The sequence below is a fragment of the Branchiostoma lanceolatum genome, chromosome 7, assembly GCF_035083965.1.
Source record: "Branchiostoma lanceolatum isolate klBraLanc5 chromosome 7, klBraLanc5.hap2, whole genome shotgun sequence".
In the NCBI taxonomy this organism is placed as follows: domain Eukaryota; kingdom Metazoa; phylum Chordata; class Leptocardii; order Amphioxiformes; family Branchiostomatidae; genus Branchiostoma; species Branchiostoma lanceolatum.
In genome coordinates this window covers 1,704,666-1,722,325 of record NC_089728.1, presented here as the reverse complement: position 1 = coordinate 1,722,325, position 17,660 = coordinate 1,704,666, and the positions used below count along the sequence as shown (strand labels likewise).

General features: G+C 44.1%; 1 protein-coding gene across 1 annotated transcript in view; it reads right to left on the bottom strand.

Annotated features, from left to right (window-relative positions):
- LOC136438521 (fatty acyl-CoA hydrolase precursor, medium chain-like) overlaps positions 1 to 12,310 on the bottom strand; it is a 66,882-nt gene extending 54,572 nt beyond the window's left edge. The window contains exons 1-2 of the mRNA XM_066433331.1: positions 11,827 to 12,310; positions 695 to 850 (exon numbers count right to left, since the gene is read on the bottom strand). Of these exons, the coding sequence (XP_066289428.1) occupies positions 695 to 850; positions 11,827 to 12,027 (357 nt within the window). The 5' untranslated portion in view covers positions 12,028 to 12,310. The remainder of the gene's footprint in view (positions 1 to 694; positions 851 to 11,826) is intronic.
- Positions 12,311 to 17,660: the final 5,350 nt, after the last annotated feature.

Sequence of the window (17,660 nt, the reverse complement as noted above, 5' to 3'; positions counted from 1 at the left end):
AAGATTGTGACCGTTTTATCATATGCCCAGTTTTCTGTCGGCACTCCCCACCAACCTCTGCTTGGAGTGTAGGAAACTGGACAAAGTAACACAAAGTATCAAGGTAGTGAACTGTCATCTAGATATCTATCTCCATAAAAAATGGATATTGTGATTAACACTTTACTGTAGCACATTTTACTGCTCAAGAAACACATAAATGACAGGAGTAGATATAAGATAGACACAAACTCTGTAAGCACTGGTGGTAGGTACAAGAAGTTGAATATATCATTGTGACAGACCTCTGAGCTCCAAAAGGCGATCTCGTTATCTTGAGGTGTAGTATGTACGTGTCGAGTTTTTCACTTATTATAATCATATGTATGTTCGCTCTGTTTTTTTTAAAGAATCCAGTGAGAGTAGATTAGAATTTCACGTCTAATCTGATTGACTTCCATTCCACTAAGACGGCGCTCTCGCCGCGCTCTCTCTACGACCTGCAATTATCAGAGCGTTCAACAAAGTCCATAGTTAAGAAACGAGTCGTTTTACGCTTTGTGTGTTTTGTTGTCTTTTCAATCATACTTTTACCTTTCGCATGATATTCCAATCATGAAGTCAAGGAATATACAAATCCGATTTAGGTCGCAGCGAGAGCTCAGCGCGATCGCCATCTAGTGGAACGGGGGCCTGATGAAACAACAAACAATACCTTGGGAGCGTAGATGTTGAGGAAGAGGCAGTCTTCATCAGGAGTGGTGGCCACCTGCCTGAAGGCTGGGATGGCCGGCGCGGTGGGCTGGGGACAGGGCGGGCCAGCTGACAGGGCGTTCCGCACTCCCGCCCAGGGGATAGGCTTCTCCGGGCGCTGCACGGACAAACAGGACATTGATGTATTGTAGGGATACATGCACTTTTACGATGTTAAATCTTGATGACATTATCATGACATCTTACTAATTTGCATGAATTATCACCTTGCTATCAGGTACAAACTGAAAAAAAAGAAGGTTGAGGAAGGTTTATAAAGCTTATTAAGTAAGGGTTCTTTCAAAAACATCCCAAAATTCCTCAGCCACCCTTAAACAATACCTTAGTGCAAAGGTAACATTTGATTCGTTGTGACATAATACGGATAGGTAAGACAGATGTCATTATTTCATTCATTGACATCTACTGATCTAGACATACATATGTGATTGTAGGAATACGATTTTTAATGCTATTGATATATCTAGAGAAATAACATTCTAATGTAGCGAAGCAACTTGTGCCATGTAGCGAAACAACGTATACCATGTGGCGAAACGACTTGCAATGTTACATGTAGGGAAACGTACTGCAGCGAACTGACACTAGCGAAACAACCTGTAACCCACCGGCATGTGATAATACAAAGAATTTAAACATAAAGCGTGTACGTTTGCGACACAATAGTTAACTTTTTCTGGATTTTTGATGCGTTTGACTGTATATAATATCGTACTACATGTATGTGCTTGAAACGTTCGTTCTACCGATATTTTAAAGAACTGTACACTTGTCAGACATAAATGATGGACTGGGTGAATGACAACAATTCATATCAACAGAATGCTGAGCCGTCGTTACCAGCCGTTCTATCCAGGATTACCAGGAGGAAGTCAAACTATCACTGCTAAAATGTTTAGTATAACGTTAACATTATGCCCATGCCCAAGTGCAGGTGAGAATATAAGTAACATAAACATACAGTTTGAAAATTTGTTTCACACTGAAGCTTCTTTAGGATGCTCAACGCGTCTAAACATGTGATATTGTAAAAGCCTCGCAAAAGAATATATAACTCTGTCGATACGCAGTCATTTTATTTGCTGTTTATGTATGTTGAAGAGGTTCACATAAACATTGCTGCCAATTTGCACATCCGATTTCCATCTCAGAACATCACAAGGACAAAAGACGTCTTTAATTACTCAATGTTTTCTGTCATCTTCGGTTTACATCATTACAACGTTACAGGTTGCAGATTGCGAAACAAATTAGTCTCCACCAGGCCTTCCTACTGGCGTATGGATCGTAGAATTTGGCCAAAAAAAGGAATAATTGGACAGTAGAGTCAATCCACGGTGAGGGTCAATATTTTGCCAGCGCTTGCAAATGAAACCCTCTTGTGGCCAAACTTCCCTGGCAAATGTTCTCCCTATAGCTGGCGTAGTTTTAGTCTGGCAGACACTAGAAACAAATGCGCTCATTTTCTGCCCACCCATGTTGTTTCGCTCCTCCATCCGTCTATTCATCCGACATAACTGAATCAATCTCGCCATTTACGTCTAAACAATATCATCATAATTGGTCTCACCAATCAGAGCTGAAGGTTAAAGGTTAATCAGGGATTATGATTAGCCTCCACCAGTCACTGCGGGTCGCTGGGAAAATAGTAGAAATTGGCCAAATAGAGTCAATTGTATGAAGGGAGGAGGGTCGCTGGGAAAATAGTAGAAATTGGCCAAATAGAGTCAATTGTATGAAGGGAGTAGGCTACGGAGAGAGGGTCAAATATGCAACAGCGGATGGAAATGTTATCTTCCATGGACAAAGTCCCCCGGCAAATGTTCTCTCTATAGCCGACGCTGTTAGTCTGGTAGAGACTAGATTATGATACAGCTTTACTGGTTTTTGAGACAGCATGCTAGCAGGCTGATGATTGGCCTAATGGGAGGTGTAATAAGAGGCTTTATTGACACAACAAAAAGTACAGTGACAGTGGTATATTTGTACGAAGGGTAATGTGTCTCCCTTTTGTTCCATATCCCATTGCCTATTCATTATCATGCTGATAATTTGGCAATCCGTTTTGTGACGCTTTTCACTTAATTTCACCCTTCCCAGTTAGTTATTGAGTCGCCCTTTTCTTCGCATAAGTCATGCAATCGATCTATGAACGACAGCTTTCTGAAAGTTTAGACCTCGTTATGAGAAAAAAATTGTTGGCAATGACAGTTATGATTTTGCATGTATCACAGTTGTTGACAGAGCTAGAGTTATGTTTCACGAGGTTAGCTTTACCACAGTAGAAAACCGTACGCCCCAAACTCTACAACAACTTACTACTTGTAGTGTCGTGTTGGCGAAACGGCGAGGGTGTCTAGCTTAGACCACAGAGGTCCTGGGGTCGAATCCACTGACATGCTACCGATGTTATACTCTTTAAATGGTACTTAACATGACTTTCCTCACTCCACCCATGTGCAAAAAAGACTAACTTTACCTTTACCACAACAGTATTAATAGTGCTACTGTCACGAGTGTCTTTCTACGACGATTTCTGCATAGCTTCCGAACCATACAATGACGTAACGGCGTTGTGCACATGCTAGCACAATCACAAAGAGCTCCAGAAGCACAATGTCAAAACCTCTTTCGATATCAGATCCGGACGTTCGGTTCAATGGGCCATGAAGGGCCCTCCAATAATCCTCTACCTTCAGGCGGTTTCTCCGGTAGAAATCTCACAGAATCTACAGTTCTCACCCGAACCCCTGCCTACTGACCCGATCTGGTGTGATCCGCTCACAAAACCACACTGCTCGATTTGGAAAGATACTGTAAATGCATTTCAGTTCGTGCTGTTTTTATTTCGTTGTAGGGAGAAAATGGAGTGTTCGCGGTGGTTTTAAGTTCGCGTTTGAAACAATAGTAGCGCTGCAGTCGCACAATGGAACGGCTTTTCGCGGTGTTTTTAAGTTCCCGGTAAAGAATTCACCGCGAAAACCGCGAACATAAAACCAGCACGAACATTTCTTGCTTTGCAGTACCCCCACGGACAGATAGACATGTTTGCTTCACCCGACATGTGTTTTCACCCGTGACCTACACATGCCTCCTCAGATACACTTACTATTGCCTTACAATATCAATATCATTGCCTTCTGACCACAGAGGGAGTCCAGTACCCCAAAAGCTCCCCATGGTGATGCATGTGGATGGGATGACTAAGCTAAGTGCGTGCGTTAGTAAACTCTTCAAAGTCAAGCCGCTTTTCTTTCTCACAGCGTTCATCTGTGACTACGTGCTGATAGGCACTAACGCACCGGAAGGTTAATATATAAACGACCATTCAGGAATATAAAGGGATTTCCAAACGATCGCGGCTGTGCAGAAAAGATACGACAGGAAGTACGAATGGCTATTTTAGATTACCAACAACATGGGAGATATCAATACGTGTATGAGCCTATCTCCGGTCGATTCCGAAATGGTACTTTGTAATGATATTGGTTTCTAGAGGGCTGCAACACGAGTTGCCTGGCGACGCCGGATAAGGTGTGGCACTGAGTGATTGGACGGGGAGGGAAGATCGGGACGTCCAGATGATGGATGGTACGTTGCCTGGTACCTCACCACTGTGGGGTTGTGTAGAAGCAGTTGTGAATGTTGAGATGCCAGCGGAGTGCGCGGATCCTCTGAGCAAGCCACTGTAGATGATGGGACAGGAGACACGGACGATAAGGCGTCAAATCCAAACGGAAGCGACCATACGAAGGTCTCAACTAGAGCCGAACAAACCGTTACTGGATCCAAGGAGCATAGACGAATACGCCGACATGTGCATGAGTCAGTGGATGAAGGAATAGTTGTTAACCTTTTGCCCTGAACTCTTCTTCCGATCGCTTAGATATGAAGTTGACGTACCGACTGATATGGGCAGAGAATATCCACGGAGAAACCGTTTCTATGAGGGCTTTTTTCATCGCATGAATGTGATAGACATCAAATCTGAGTACTGATATTGTTGATGCAATCGATATCAGAGCAATAAAATGTGGATGGAAAGATTGTCTTGGGGACTGAATGGGAAGTCTTGGATGATACGTAACCCACTGATTAGTAGTAATCAAAACATCATCATCATCATCATAACATCAGTAATCAGTACTTGTATTTGCATTAAGCTGAGCCATTTCCTGCATTTAGAAAGTTGATTGGCACCGAAAATAAGCCGGAAAACTAATTTGTCACGGACCATGTAGACATTCAAGCATGTACCCTTTTTACCTCATGCCATTCCGGCTGTGCAATCAAAGTATGAACGAATAATGTTGTCTCTGGGGCCGAGTTGTTCCATCCACATGATTACTAGCCACTGGGGCATGTAAAACTTTGCACTGCAGTTTCTATGATTTCAGGATCGTTCATAGATCAGACCTGATAGTCTATTGATTCGGGGATTAGGACCAAGTCGTACTGAGAACAAGAGCGGCTTCGATCGTGGATGATGAGCACCAATGCAGTTTGTGCTTTGTGCTCTTCTATGTGTGAACGACTGAACTTAGAAGACTGGTGTTAAATTCTTAAAAACATACTTGCGAACTGTATATGTGCATACATATGTCAGGTTAGAAATCGCGATATTGCAATTGGTCGATTTTACGATCGGAGTCTCTGTGGACGGAGACTACGATCGGGATCTGTACTGGTTCTTACGTTACATGTTTATTCGTTTGTTACGAAAACATCGAGAGCAACAGGTAAGCCCCCCTCCCCCCTTACAGAATGTTATGATTCAGTTTTGCCCTCTCAGATATCATGTCTGGCACCAGCCACTGTAATATTGATTGCCGCTTTCAATCTTTATTTCTTCGAAATTGGACTTGATTCCATTTGAGGGGAGCTCACTATCAACAGGAGGCTGGATTTGACAGATCACATCGGTCCTTGAAAACGTTACAGACTTAACTTTTCTTTCATCTGACAGGACACGGCGGCTAATTCTACCCCGAGGCAAGGCAGCGTAAGGTGATTAATTTTCTAATTTCCGCATCAAGGGAACTACAAATAACACCAATTTCAGCATAAGCTTCCTCCCTGTGGCATGACATGCAGTCTAACCTTTTGTACTTTCGAACAAATTCTATTACATTTGATAGGAACATGACGTCTGACTTCCGGAGGCCGTCGTTAGGCGGATAATTCGTGTTTACCAAGATCTTGCCGGCGCGGCGTGAGCGATACGCATTTGTCGTTCAAATGTAACATTTCATGAACGTGGAAAAGAGAGAGAGAGAGAGAGAGAGAGAGAGAGAGAGAGAGACAGACAGACAGACAGACAGAGACAGGCAAAGAGACAGACAGGCAGAACAAAGGAACATCATATACTTCCTTCACTGAGACGCATGAGACGTTTCGTGGAGGGAGACTTTTCAAAATATCGTCTGATGTGTATTTGACCTTCAGCTCCTTTTTGGCGTGAACGAATCGACACTGTTCTATTCAAGGTATCGTTATTCTAAAGCGCAGTGCCGTGGTCTGTGGTAGGATAGCAATAAGGAAAAATAGGTACACACTTTGCTTCATGTATTCAGCCATAGAACTCCAAGGCACTGACGCCTGCACACTAATGTATATCGAAGTCGGCTGGCAGTGCACGTTCAATGTCATGAAGGCCATTAGCTGTCTAGCACCATCAAAAGTGGCTCAAGTGACTTTGGAAATGCTGCGATCAGACGCCTTGGCACCAGTCGATGCACTTGAGTAATCTTGTCGTCACCGACACGTCACCAACCTAACACTTCATCCCGTGACTCAACCCCAACGCTAACCCCAAACACTGTTCTCTCGCCGCTGAGCGCTTGGCTATGGTCTACTTCATCTATACATACAAACAGTGGATACAAATGAATGAACCTCTATATAAATGTATATGAATAGATATGAGTAAATCAACATGTTGAGTCCAACGTTTCATTTACACAATTGGTTGTAAGGTCTAGCCATTCTTTTATATATTGGGTATACAGTAAGGGCTATCTCCTCTTAGAATATAGTTGAATCCATCCATCCAATGAGATGTATCAAATTATTTTGAACAAACGGAGAGAAAGGTGACCTCCTATATCAACCTTCCATCTATTCCACCGCAATGCTATAGATCATATCATTGTAGACCTTTCCCCTAACGACTTTATTATGTTAATGTATATTATTACATTAATGTTTATATTGCATGGTTGTTACTGAGTCAAATGATTTTATACTGTTTTATGCATTGTATTGTATCGCATTAACTATGTATGTATTATGACAGTGTAAGGATCTTACTGTATGTTCGTCTGTATTTGTGGGTCAGCCGTTACCAGCGAAAGCTGCCTAGGCTGACCCAGTGTTATGACTTGTCTTTCATTTTCAATAAATACAAATACAAAGGTGTTTGTGTTTTTTATATTTTTGTCATCATATCGCTTTGTGTTTTTGTCATCATATCGCGTGAAAAATCCATCATAAAGTGACGTTCTTCCTGTCCTCCCGCAGCTGAGCACCTGGCGGTCACCTCTGCCGACACCGCGCTGAACCCAGTCCCGCGGGAATCAATGCGGGAAACGCTAACCTACAGGTAACCTCAGGAAAGCATTCAGCTCTAAATATAGATAGTCACCTGGTAAGGGCCCATGACTCAACGGTCTGAGTCCTAATGGAAAAACTCTCAATGCAACATAAAGATTGGGATACTATTATAATGCTAGATAGCAGATATGGTGGAATGATCCAGACAAACTAAAGCTGTACGGGGCGGAATGAAGTACGGGGATGGGGGTTTGCCTGCGCTGACGATTGAAGTGCGGGTATAGAGGTGCTAGCTGCAAGACGTCGAAAGGAAGGTTCTAAGACGTAGCTTCGGTCATGATTGTAGGCCGATGGTGAGATGGCCTGATGTGATATTGGTCCATCATGAGATCTCTCTTTGAGACCCATTGTATTGATTACAGAGCACAGATTGACAAAACAAGCGGCTAGTATCAAAGAAAATTATAGGGGGTGGATGAAAGCGAAAGGAAGTCTGAAATATCGTACGTCCCTTACTTCATCGGAGGAATAACCTTCGTACAAGGGCGTCTTGTCATTAGCAGTGCATGAGCATACAGAAGTCCTTTGAAGCTATAAGCAAAAGGATCCCGGTGGGATTTAATGTTAATGTATTCCCCTGTATCCTGACTCGTGCACACCACGTTTCACGGTACGATAATGTAAGATGGATCTGCATATTCAGCAGAGTGACAGTCTTAGGTACGGCGATTAAGTGGTTTGGGGGCGATGTACATGTCTCCACTTCATCACACAACACTGCCTAAACTTCCATCTTCATCAACATCGGACATGACGAGACGTACGTGCGTGTACCGACACCACTGCTCCACGAGCGGGAATCACTATTGAGGTGTGTTGAAGATGTGAACAGATGGGAGGGGATTAGGGTACGAGAGGGAGAACGCCAGAAAGTGCGCTTCGAAGCCGATATCTTGTCGAACAGCCGATATCTGAGTCATGCCCCACTAGATGAACAGAACAAGCCGCCGAGGCAGCTGGCTGGAATCTAGCCACGCGGTCCAAATGGGTATGATGGAATCCTGGCGACAGCTAACAGCTTCCTGTGCCTATGGTTTTTTTTTACAGTTCTGTAGTGAAGTGCTGTGCTCTATTATAAAGTACTGTGTTGGAGATCGATGTCATAGGGTTTATTCATCTATTTATTTATTTACTGGCAAGCGTAACAGTACACTACGCAGACTCTCAGGCAGCATAGCTGATTGTCGAGAGCCAACATTTACAGGGACCAACACAAAGTCAAAGGGTTCCTTTATAAGAGCGAAAAAACAAGGAAAGCTGAATCAGATATACAAAGGTCTAGGCTTAGTAATGCAACCCGTCTAAGCTGCCATTTGAAGCTCCAGTGACGTCAATACTGCATCATTACATAGGTGCGTTTACGACCTGCCTTTTTGGAGTCGTGTGTTCAAGCTTAAGCGACGGGGTTTCAATCTGTAACGTCTGACTCCTGAAACCCGATCGTCGGCTGTTGTGAATGCATGTCCTTTGAAACTGGTTCAAGCTGGTACATAACAGATTACGTGTGATCAGTGAATGATGGCAGGCAGACGCACATCATCGACAAAATACACCGTGAGGTGTAAAGGTAGGAATGTTAGACACACAAGACTACATCACAGCAACAAAACGTTTTCAGGTATATCTGTCCTTTTTACTTTCTTTTCCTCTTGGAGCGGAGTTCGGACTTACGTTCAAACCAGATATTCGTTATGCATTTATTTATTTACTATTCATAAGTTAACTTGAGTCCATTTATTGTTATTGTTTGACGTTTCCTTGAATAAAACGAAAGGTAGACACAATGTTGACGTGCAAAGCTGCATAAAGTGTGAGGATTGATTATCGGACCTGTCCTGGGTTTGAGCTATCTGAAAGGTTCAGGCTAAATCATTAAAGAAGTGATGTGGCAGGTGGGTCGATCACAAGGTGAGGTCGTGGAAAATGTGATCATTTTGTGGTTTCGTACTCGGATCAATAGAATAAGAAATATTTGTTTAAAGCGAAGAATTTCGCCCCGTATGAGCAAGTTACCCCGTTTGTGCTTGAGATCAACAGGTTTGTGGTACTAAAGACTGTGACCCCTTTGACGCACTGGAAGAAAATGTAACAAAGATATCGACATTAGTCTGTGTTTTCGTTGATTATCTGCACCACGAAATTGGTAAACTGACAAACTGATGCTTGTCGGACTAATGGTTTCGATCCAAGTACCTATCAATCTAAAAACAAAAATTGCTCTTCATTCAAACTGAATACCACCCAAACACTGTCCACTCTATCTATCAAGCAGCCGATGATGCCATGACATTTAAAGGTTGCTTTGGCAGACTGTTTCCCCTCAATCAATATCAACAGGTCGGTTCGCAGACCGCTCATGGCCGTCAGCAGACTGAGCGTAATAAAGAAGGGGTGACCCCTGAGTGGATTAGAAACAAAGTATCGTCTCCCGCGCAAGCAAACTACTGTCTTATCCAGGTCATCGACCGCAGCGTCAGCCAGGAGCCGCTCTAGACCTTCGTCCCCCCCGCCCATCAATTGTAAGATGGCGTAATGGGGTACCTGTATGCGCTACCGTCGTCTCGCGACATGGATGGATGACTGCAGTATACGGGTAAAGCGGCCTCAAACACACCACGCCATACTGAATCTGCAGGAGGCTATCTGTCGGCGCTAATTCCACCCCTTTGTGTCGTAATGTATTGCGGGATAAACAAATCAATGGGTGATATAGCATGACGACATTCCTATTATTTCCTTTTATTTTATTCTATATAATATAATTTTAGGGATGACAGCAGAACTTCGGGTACTACTTCCAAACGAAGGAAATATTGCACTCTATCGCCGCGTCTTTTACCGTGCATACCTACAGAAGTCACAATCAAAGTACGCAGGTCTCGCCAAAGTATTCGGTGCAGCCATCACTGTGGTATGATGCTGCTTCTCCACAGGAATTCTGTGAAAACAGTGACGTCATTTCTATTTGGCCAGCAAAGGTATGAGACGATCCCTTCCTTGTACAATAAGAAAATCCCTTGAGTGCCTCAGGGCTGTGGATATCACACAATGAAGACAGTTATCAATTATTTCGACTGTCGGTTCTAGCAATCGATCCTATGTGTCCCGGCGGACCCATGTCCGTGTTTTTATCGTTTTCAGCGCTATAATGGGCGAGGAAGCGGCGGCATGCTAACCTTGACCGGCATAAAGACCCTTTACAGCAATCCGCAAACTCGGAATCTCGCAATTCATTCTGCGACAGTGCTATGTATTCCACTTCCACCAAGCTGAGGATTGGGGCTATGCATAGAAAAAAAACCTGTTGCGAGCCTGCATACTAGAACGTGACGGTCATTTTGATTTCGCGGAATTACAACGTTTCTATGATAGTTTTAAGTGCATTATTGGGGTCAACGGAATGGCAGACGACTTGTGAATAAACAGGTGGTTCTTGCGAAATGACGCGAAATTAGAATTCCACGCAGCGCCGAGATGGCAATCTACTACATACACTTTAGCATAGACTTCCCTTCCGTAATGGCGGAAGACGGACGACTTCAAACCAAACAGTTTTCCTTAAGACTAATGTCTTCGCTGCGGTAATGACGTTTAATTGCACGCACGCTTCACGGCGAGTTTAACTGTCCCAAATTCGGCTCTGCTCTCCTGCTGACAGTCAAAGCTAACGGCGGCCTCCCGCGGCGATAGCTCGTGGTTTATAGAATCATGATAGTGCACAGAAGCAGTCGTCTGTGAGCCAAACAGCCGCCTGTACCATTATCTGCCAGCAACAGTACGCCGGTGGGCCAATTTACATGCCCCGCAAACCACCTCCCATTGTTCACCATCGCAGGGCGGGCTCAAATGTATTGTCTCCATTAGCGGCATGATACAGGCTCCTTTCCTGTACAACCTGAATGACTGTGCACCAAATACGTCTGGATGCGCGCGCCAGACACCATCTACCACAGCACCACGAGACTGCTACTGAGAGCCGGGAAGGATCTGACTGATTTCTACCGTGTTTCCAGCATCTCAATATTGACATTCCCCTCGCAGTGAACCCAATGCAAGCACAAGAACTGTCTGAAGGAGGTGTTTTTGGAAGAATAGCAGGGTGTTGCGCACACAGTAGATAGAATTTAAAAAATTCAACTTAACATTCCAACCATTTTCAACACGACCCACGTCAAACGTAAAACAATGCATCAAAATTCTACGACAGACCCTGGTTCATGGCATTAAACGTCGGTACGACACAAATGGATTTTTGTCTGACACAGCCATTGTTTCAGCACTTCGCTATCTAACCAACCATGTGTGAGGTAAGGTATATGTCACGACATTAGCTTCCACACGCAGCTTCGGGCGGATGAACCCGAACAATGGTCTCAGCAGGTGTGAAAGTGGCTATGGTTCGTGCGGACTGATATGATAGGGATGTGTGCATCTACAGGCAGAAAAAGACGCATGACTTACGCTGAATCGCCTGGTCCCTGCGGGGCTCCGCGCGTAGGGCACGCCGAGGAACACTTCCACCTGTTTGACTCCCGCGGCCGTGGACACCTCCCGTAATTTCCCGCGTACCTTGCCGTAAGCTGTCTCCCTGACAACGTCCGATCCCCGCACCAGCACCACCAGCACCAGCAGAACCACACACCACGGCGGGAGCTTCTCCATGCCGACTGCGGCGCCTCCCGACGTGCACGCTCCTCTCAAGACTCCGCCCCTCGCCCTGACTACATAATCCTCAGCAGGCAAGAGGAACACGCGCGCTACAAACCCCGCAAGTCGGATGCTCCTCCGCGATGTCTTCTCATTCCTGAGAACACGTCAGAAGCACGCGGCACGAGCTAAGGCCTGTAGCTCTGCACGCAGCTGCAGTGTGGGACCGGCGGGATCAGCGCGCTGCTGTGGACGCCAGGCAGCTCCCGGTCCGGAGGTGTGCGTCATGAATAATGGATGGAGGATGAGTGGGAATGGGCGGGAGGATCCGGGGAGGGATCCGCCTGATGAGAACTGACGGGTGGGAGAAACGGTGCCAGTCGCTAGGAGCGCGGCGTGGTGTGTGTAGACTGCAGGGTGGGCTGTAGCTACAGGTGGCTGTTTACCATTACACTTACCCACACTGAGGGATGGTTACAGGGGCAAGAAATGGCAGCCGTCACATTGCTGAATATTTCAGCCTGCGTGCAATTTCAGACGAATACATGTATGAGTTGCACATAGAAGCTATATTCATACACTAACCGCTCAAGTTGGCTAGGCAACCTCTATTTTAATCGCTATTACGTTCCCATGACGGCATTAAATCGTGATAAGGTAAGAAGCTTTGCCTGCGATGCGATGATGGTGTTACGCTGTTCGAAAAGTGGCATTATAGGCTGAAAATAAATTAAAGTACTTGCCTCTCTTTAAATGGCCCGAACGTGACTGCAAGAACACTGTCATTAATTGAAACAAATAAGATTCTGGCATCCAGCCATTGCATGTCCTGTCTCTACTGGTGTAGTTTAAGGTCTTCGCAAAGGAAAACAGGGAAAGGAAAGTGATCTTGAACCAGTTAAGCTCAAACGAACTCAATTAACAGATGAGCTAATCTTCCACTGGTCGTGACAGAGAAAACAAACGCTATATACAGTATTTACAGGTTCATTGTGCCGGGGAAATTCCCAGGACCACGGCTTAACGTTCCTTCATAAGGACTGCGACCCTTTCCGCCTAGTAGCGCGCATGTCGGTTGAGCGACACAGCCGGGATCGAACCCGGGGCTTCTAGTCTATAGGCAGGATCGTTAACCACTGGACTACGCACGCTACCTAAAAACCAAGGCGAGTCCTTTGAAACAGCTGCTGGGTGTTTGGACAGCCCTGGCTGCATGTCTTTTAAAACCTAACTTCCCACTGAAACAGTATGGACATTCCCTCCGTTTGATACAACAGTCCTCTCTGTCTTCGTCGATTTTCAAGCTGTTATGCAACGCCTAAAGAACTGTCGATACATGATGCCCATGATGCATCACCACGAAACCCCCGCATCTTAATCTAAAAAAGACATATCGGTCGGTAAAGTGTTCAAAGTTGAACTATTGATCCAAAACAGGGGTGCTTCATTTGTGGATCGATACTTGGAACTTTGAACACGAAGAAAAGACGTACACAGAGTGATCCGTACCAAACAGAAAGGTTTGTGAGTTGACCGAGGCCAAAATCGAAAGGTTACAGTCGTTGTGTGGGGTACAGATGTTATGTAAACATGCAAGCGACGTGTGTCACAGGCTGGGGTTGGATAGAGGCCGAGGCTTACCGCGGATCTACATCGGAACAGTTGTTGCAGCCCCTGGTGGATTTTACTAATACGAAGGAAATGGGGGCTTATGTGTTGCTTAGAAACATGATCGAGTGTGAGAAGCCTTCAAATAGATTTTTTTATGTATGAAAGTATGGGGGTTGATGGAACGTTGATACAAATCCACTTATTATGAATCATCATTATTTTGTCATTAGTTGTGTGCCATCCAGATGCCACACTTGCTTCTCATCTTATGTGCAGTAGGTTCCCATACAATACACAAAGCTGATGGCCCCACGGTGCCCTCTTACCGATGGTTTATTATCTCAACTTATATTTCTAACAACACAAAGAGACGAGAAGAAGCTGAACCTATGAATTAGAGTAGTTTTAGAACCATTGATTTACATTAGTATTAGAAATCCTGTAAGTGTTATTATATGAACGTTATCATTTATTTTGTATCTATATGCCTGTACTTAGTCCGTGATAGGGCATGAATGTGCAATAAAGGTTATTATTATCATTAATCCTCTCAAATTGAAGTAAGTGCAGTCATTCGGTAGCCTGGTATCCATCCCTATTTCCTTTCTGTGGTTGCCTGTCCAGGACCCGTTGCCCTGACCTACCCGGTAACTATTGAAGGCCCCCTCTTCCATCACACGGTGATCGCCGAGGGACCTAACAGCGATTAAAATTGCATTTGTGTTACCCCTCATTTCATAATTGGAATATGATTTAAGATGTGAAAGGTGTGATTTTTAAAAGACAACAAAACGCAAATCTGTGATGTTGGTTGAGCGATCTGTGAAAGATTTGGTTGCTCGGCAGTCGCAGCGCGATTGGTCTCCGGCTCCAGTGGAGAGGGGTTGTAGATATGGGTGGATACCACTCATCAAGATTGAGGATGAGTGTCATTTTGTTGTTGATTGTACGCTATATAACTATGAGAGGAATATCCTCTTTGATTTTATACAAGACAAGTTTCCTAGTTTTCGTTATTTAGATAGCTTAGAAAAATTTGTATTCATTATGAAACTAGACAAGCCATATTTCATAAACCCTGCTTGCTTATACACTTACAACCATTCATTCATTCATTCATCATACCGGGCTAGATCTGTATCCCTACCCGCCTCTCTCCAGCGTATCACCTAGCACGGTTCTATCTAGGAGATATAACGCACAACACAAATTAAGTTGTTTTCAGGTGGCTGTCCTGCATTGTCATCCCATACATAACACATCCCTATCTCCTTTTGCAGAACTGATTGGTGCCTTTCATACTCTGATCGAACAATGCATCTTAAACACCCCGCCGGGACGTGACAATTTGATGCATCTGAGGCATTCTTATCATAGTTATTACCATCATGAATCATCCAATGTTTGCATATTCCGCGCAATACTAACATCAAGTTGAACATCATGCCACAACCCGAAGGTATGCACATGTGATACCTGAATATAGCGAGGCGAAAATGCAACCATCAAGCGAGAAATTCTATTTTATCGGTGCATCGGGTGGAAGCAATCGTTTATTCGCATATATACTGACATTACATCATGTAGTAATAGCAGTAAAACAAACGCACGGAGGAGACCAGAAACCTATAAGGATGTTCGTGGGCCTCCACAAAAAACACAGAAAATGAGAATGCTTAGCGTTGCAGTTATCATATATACATATACATAAGCAAAGCTAACTAATGAAATAAACAATAACACAAAGACTGTATATACAAACTGATTACCATAGTTCTGTCATTCCCTGATCCTTTCCATACCCACGAATTGATCAGAATCACGGCATGTTGGTAACAGGGCATGTTATAGATAAGTTTATTGCAAGTTCTTGCCCGTAGGCTAATTGCAAGTACATGAAACATGGAAGGACGGACAGACAATTGGTAACAATATAGCATGGGACTATTCTAGTTCAAAAACTAACACTAAATTCTATCTTATTTGGGTTTGACTTCTTTTATCGAGACAACGAAACAGCAGTGCCATTGCGTATACGCTACCGCAGAAACATGTACGAGCAATGGTGAGCGTAATCAAAAATTGATTTTGCCAACCACTCTGAGTCTGTAAAATTGCAAACCAATTGCAAGAGCCAAAATGGTCGCAGCTTTCCGGGTGATACTAATAGGATGAAAAAGATGTATTCAACCACAGTTAACTTTTTAATTAATAGCTCTAGGGATGTATTTATCAGTAATTTCTAGAAAGGTAAAACATCAATCGCGATAGCAATCAACAACACCGTGTATATATTGTTGATAATGAGCATAAAGAAAAAATGCGGCACAAAAACATTGCGTAGAATTACAAATAGTAGTGTACAGTAATTCAGTGACTTTCCCACAATATTCGTTTTTCAAGAAATACTTATTCCAACTTTAATCAGCACAAAATATCATTCTTAACCTTGAAGGTGGGATTTGATCATCTATCATTTGCTTGTCAGATGTCCTGACAACTACGTGCGTCATACAGCTATCGTGTTAGAGCCCCGGTTATTGTTAAGTAAGGAGGCACCTTTTCACCTGCACAATACACTTATTTATTATTCATGCAATGATATCCGTGTGCCCTCCATGTATTTGCCTTCCGCGATGTTGCATTGTCGCCTTTGCTCTTTGACGCACCCTGGATAGAATGTACAAATGAGCGCGCCTGTGCGGGGGATGTAGAATGGTAGGAATATCAATTCTCTCATCTATCAACTTGGGTATAGTAAAGATCCATTCGCTATTGACTAATCCAGCCATCCATCCATTTATCATTCATGGGGTAAGACTCAGACCAGCACTTCTCTTATTGATGACTTTTTTCACCAAACAAATCCTAACTGGAAAGCTCAGCACAAATGCCATACCAATGTAGACTTTAGAGGCATCTCCATCTGAACAAGCTATCTGCCACCAAAAAATCAAGACCATAGCACGTCCAGGTCAAGAGATACAAAAATGAAATTTCTGCTGCAGTACCAAGGTCACATACCAGGGGGTCAAAAATCGACCTTGAATTTCGGCTTTACAACACCTGCTCACATACCAAATATCATCGTAATCCATCTAAAGGTTCCCGAGTTATGCTGACTACAGAAGTGCGGAAACACAAACAGATAAACAGACAAACAGACAGACAGACAAACACACCAAAAACTATATCTCCAGTTTTCATCGAGATGACGTGAAACAAGCCAGGTTTCCCGCCTGCCCGCCTCGGCAGGTGCGGCTTTCCCCGCTCTGCGTCCCCACGGACCTCACACTGCTGGCGCAGGACCCGCGGGAGCAATCCCACAATCATACCCTGCGTCTGGTAACGTTTATACTCAAATTAGGGAGGTAGACTTTTACGTGCGAAGGTGATTAGGTATTGTCAACAGATGGTCCCCAGACGGAAATACTGTTCTAGCAACGATTACTTCTTATGGAAACTGTGGGAAGCAATCAGCTGCAGAATGTACAACTTATCTGGGGAACCGGAACCACGCATATTCATCCGGTCGCGTTCATGGTCAACGTGGATTGTAAGCAGCAAGGGGAAGCATTAACCTAACTTTTAACTGGTTTCTACCTCCAATGAAAAACTCTCATGCAGAGAGTTAAGGTCTCCCTGTTAGTGTGACTGTACTGTAAAGACGACTGAGTTTTGCTGGGCATGTGTGTGGAGACTCACCACAGAGCAAACAAAAAAAACTACCATGACTTGGAAACCAGAGGGTGCACATGACCGAGAGAACGACACAAAATCACATTACGATATGTACAAACCATTCAAAACGATGGCAGACGACAGAGCGGAGGACATGGCAGTAACAGCACAACCTCTCAGTGGAGATGAACCGTTCGACATGTCGACCCCGGCCGCAAAAAGAGTCGCGCGAGTATCTTAGGTCTAATGTTAGGTGTGTTACCAACATCATTTTCACATTCCACACTTGCTTGCCCTTCCGGCACACTAGTATTGTGCTCATACCACAACAACGGAAGCTTTAACCACCCTGAGCT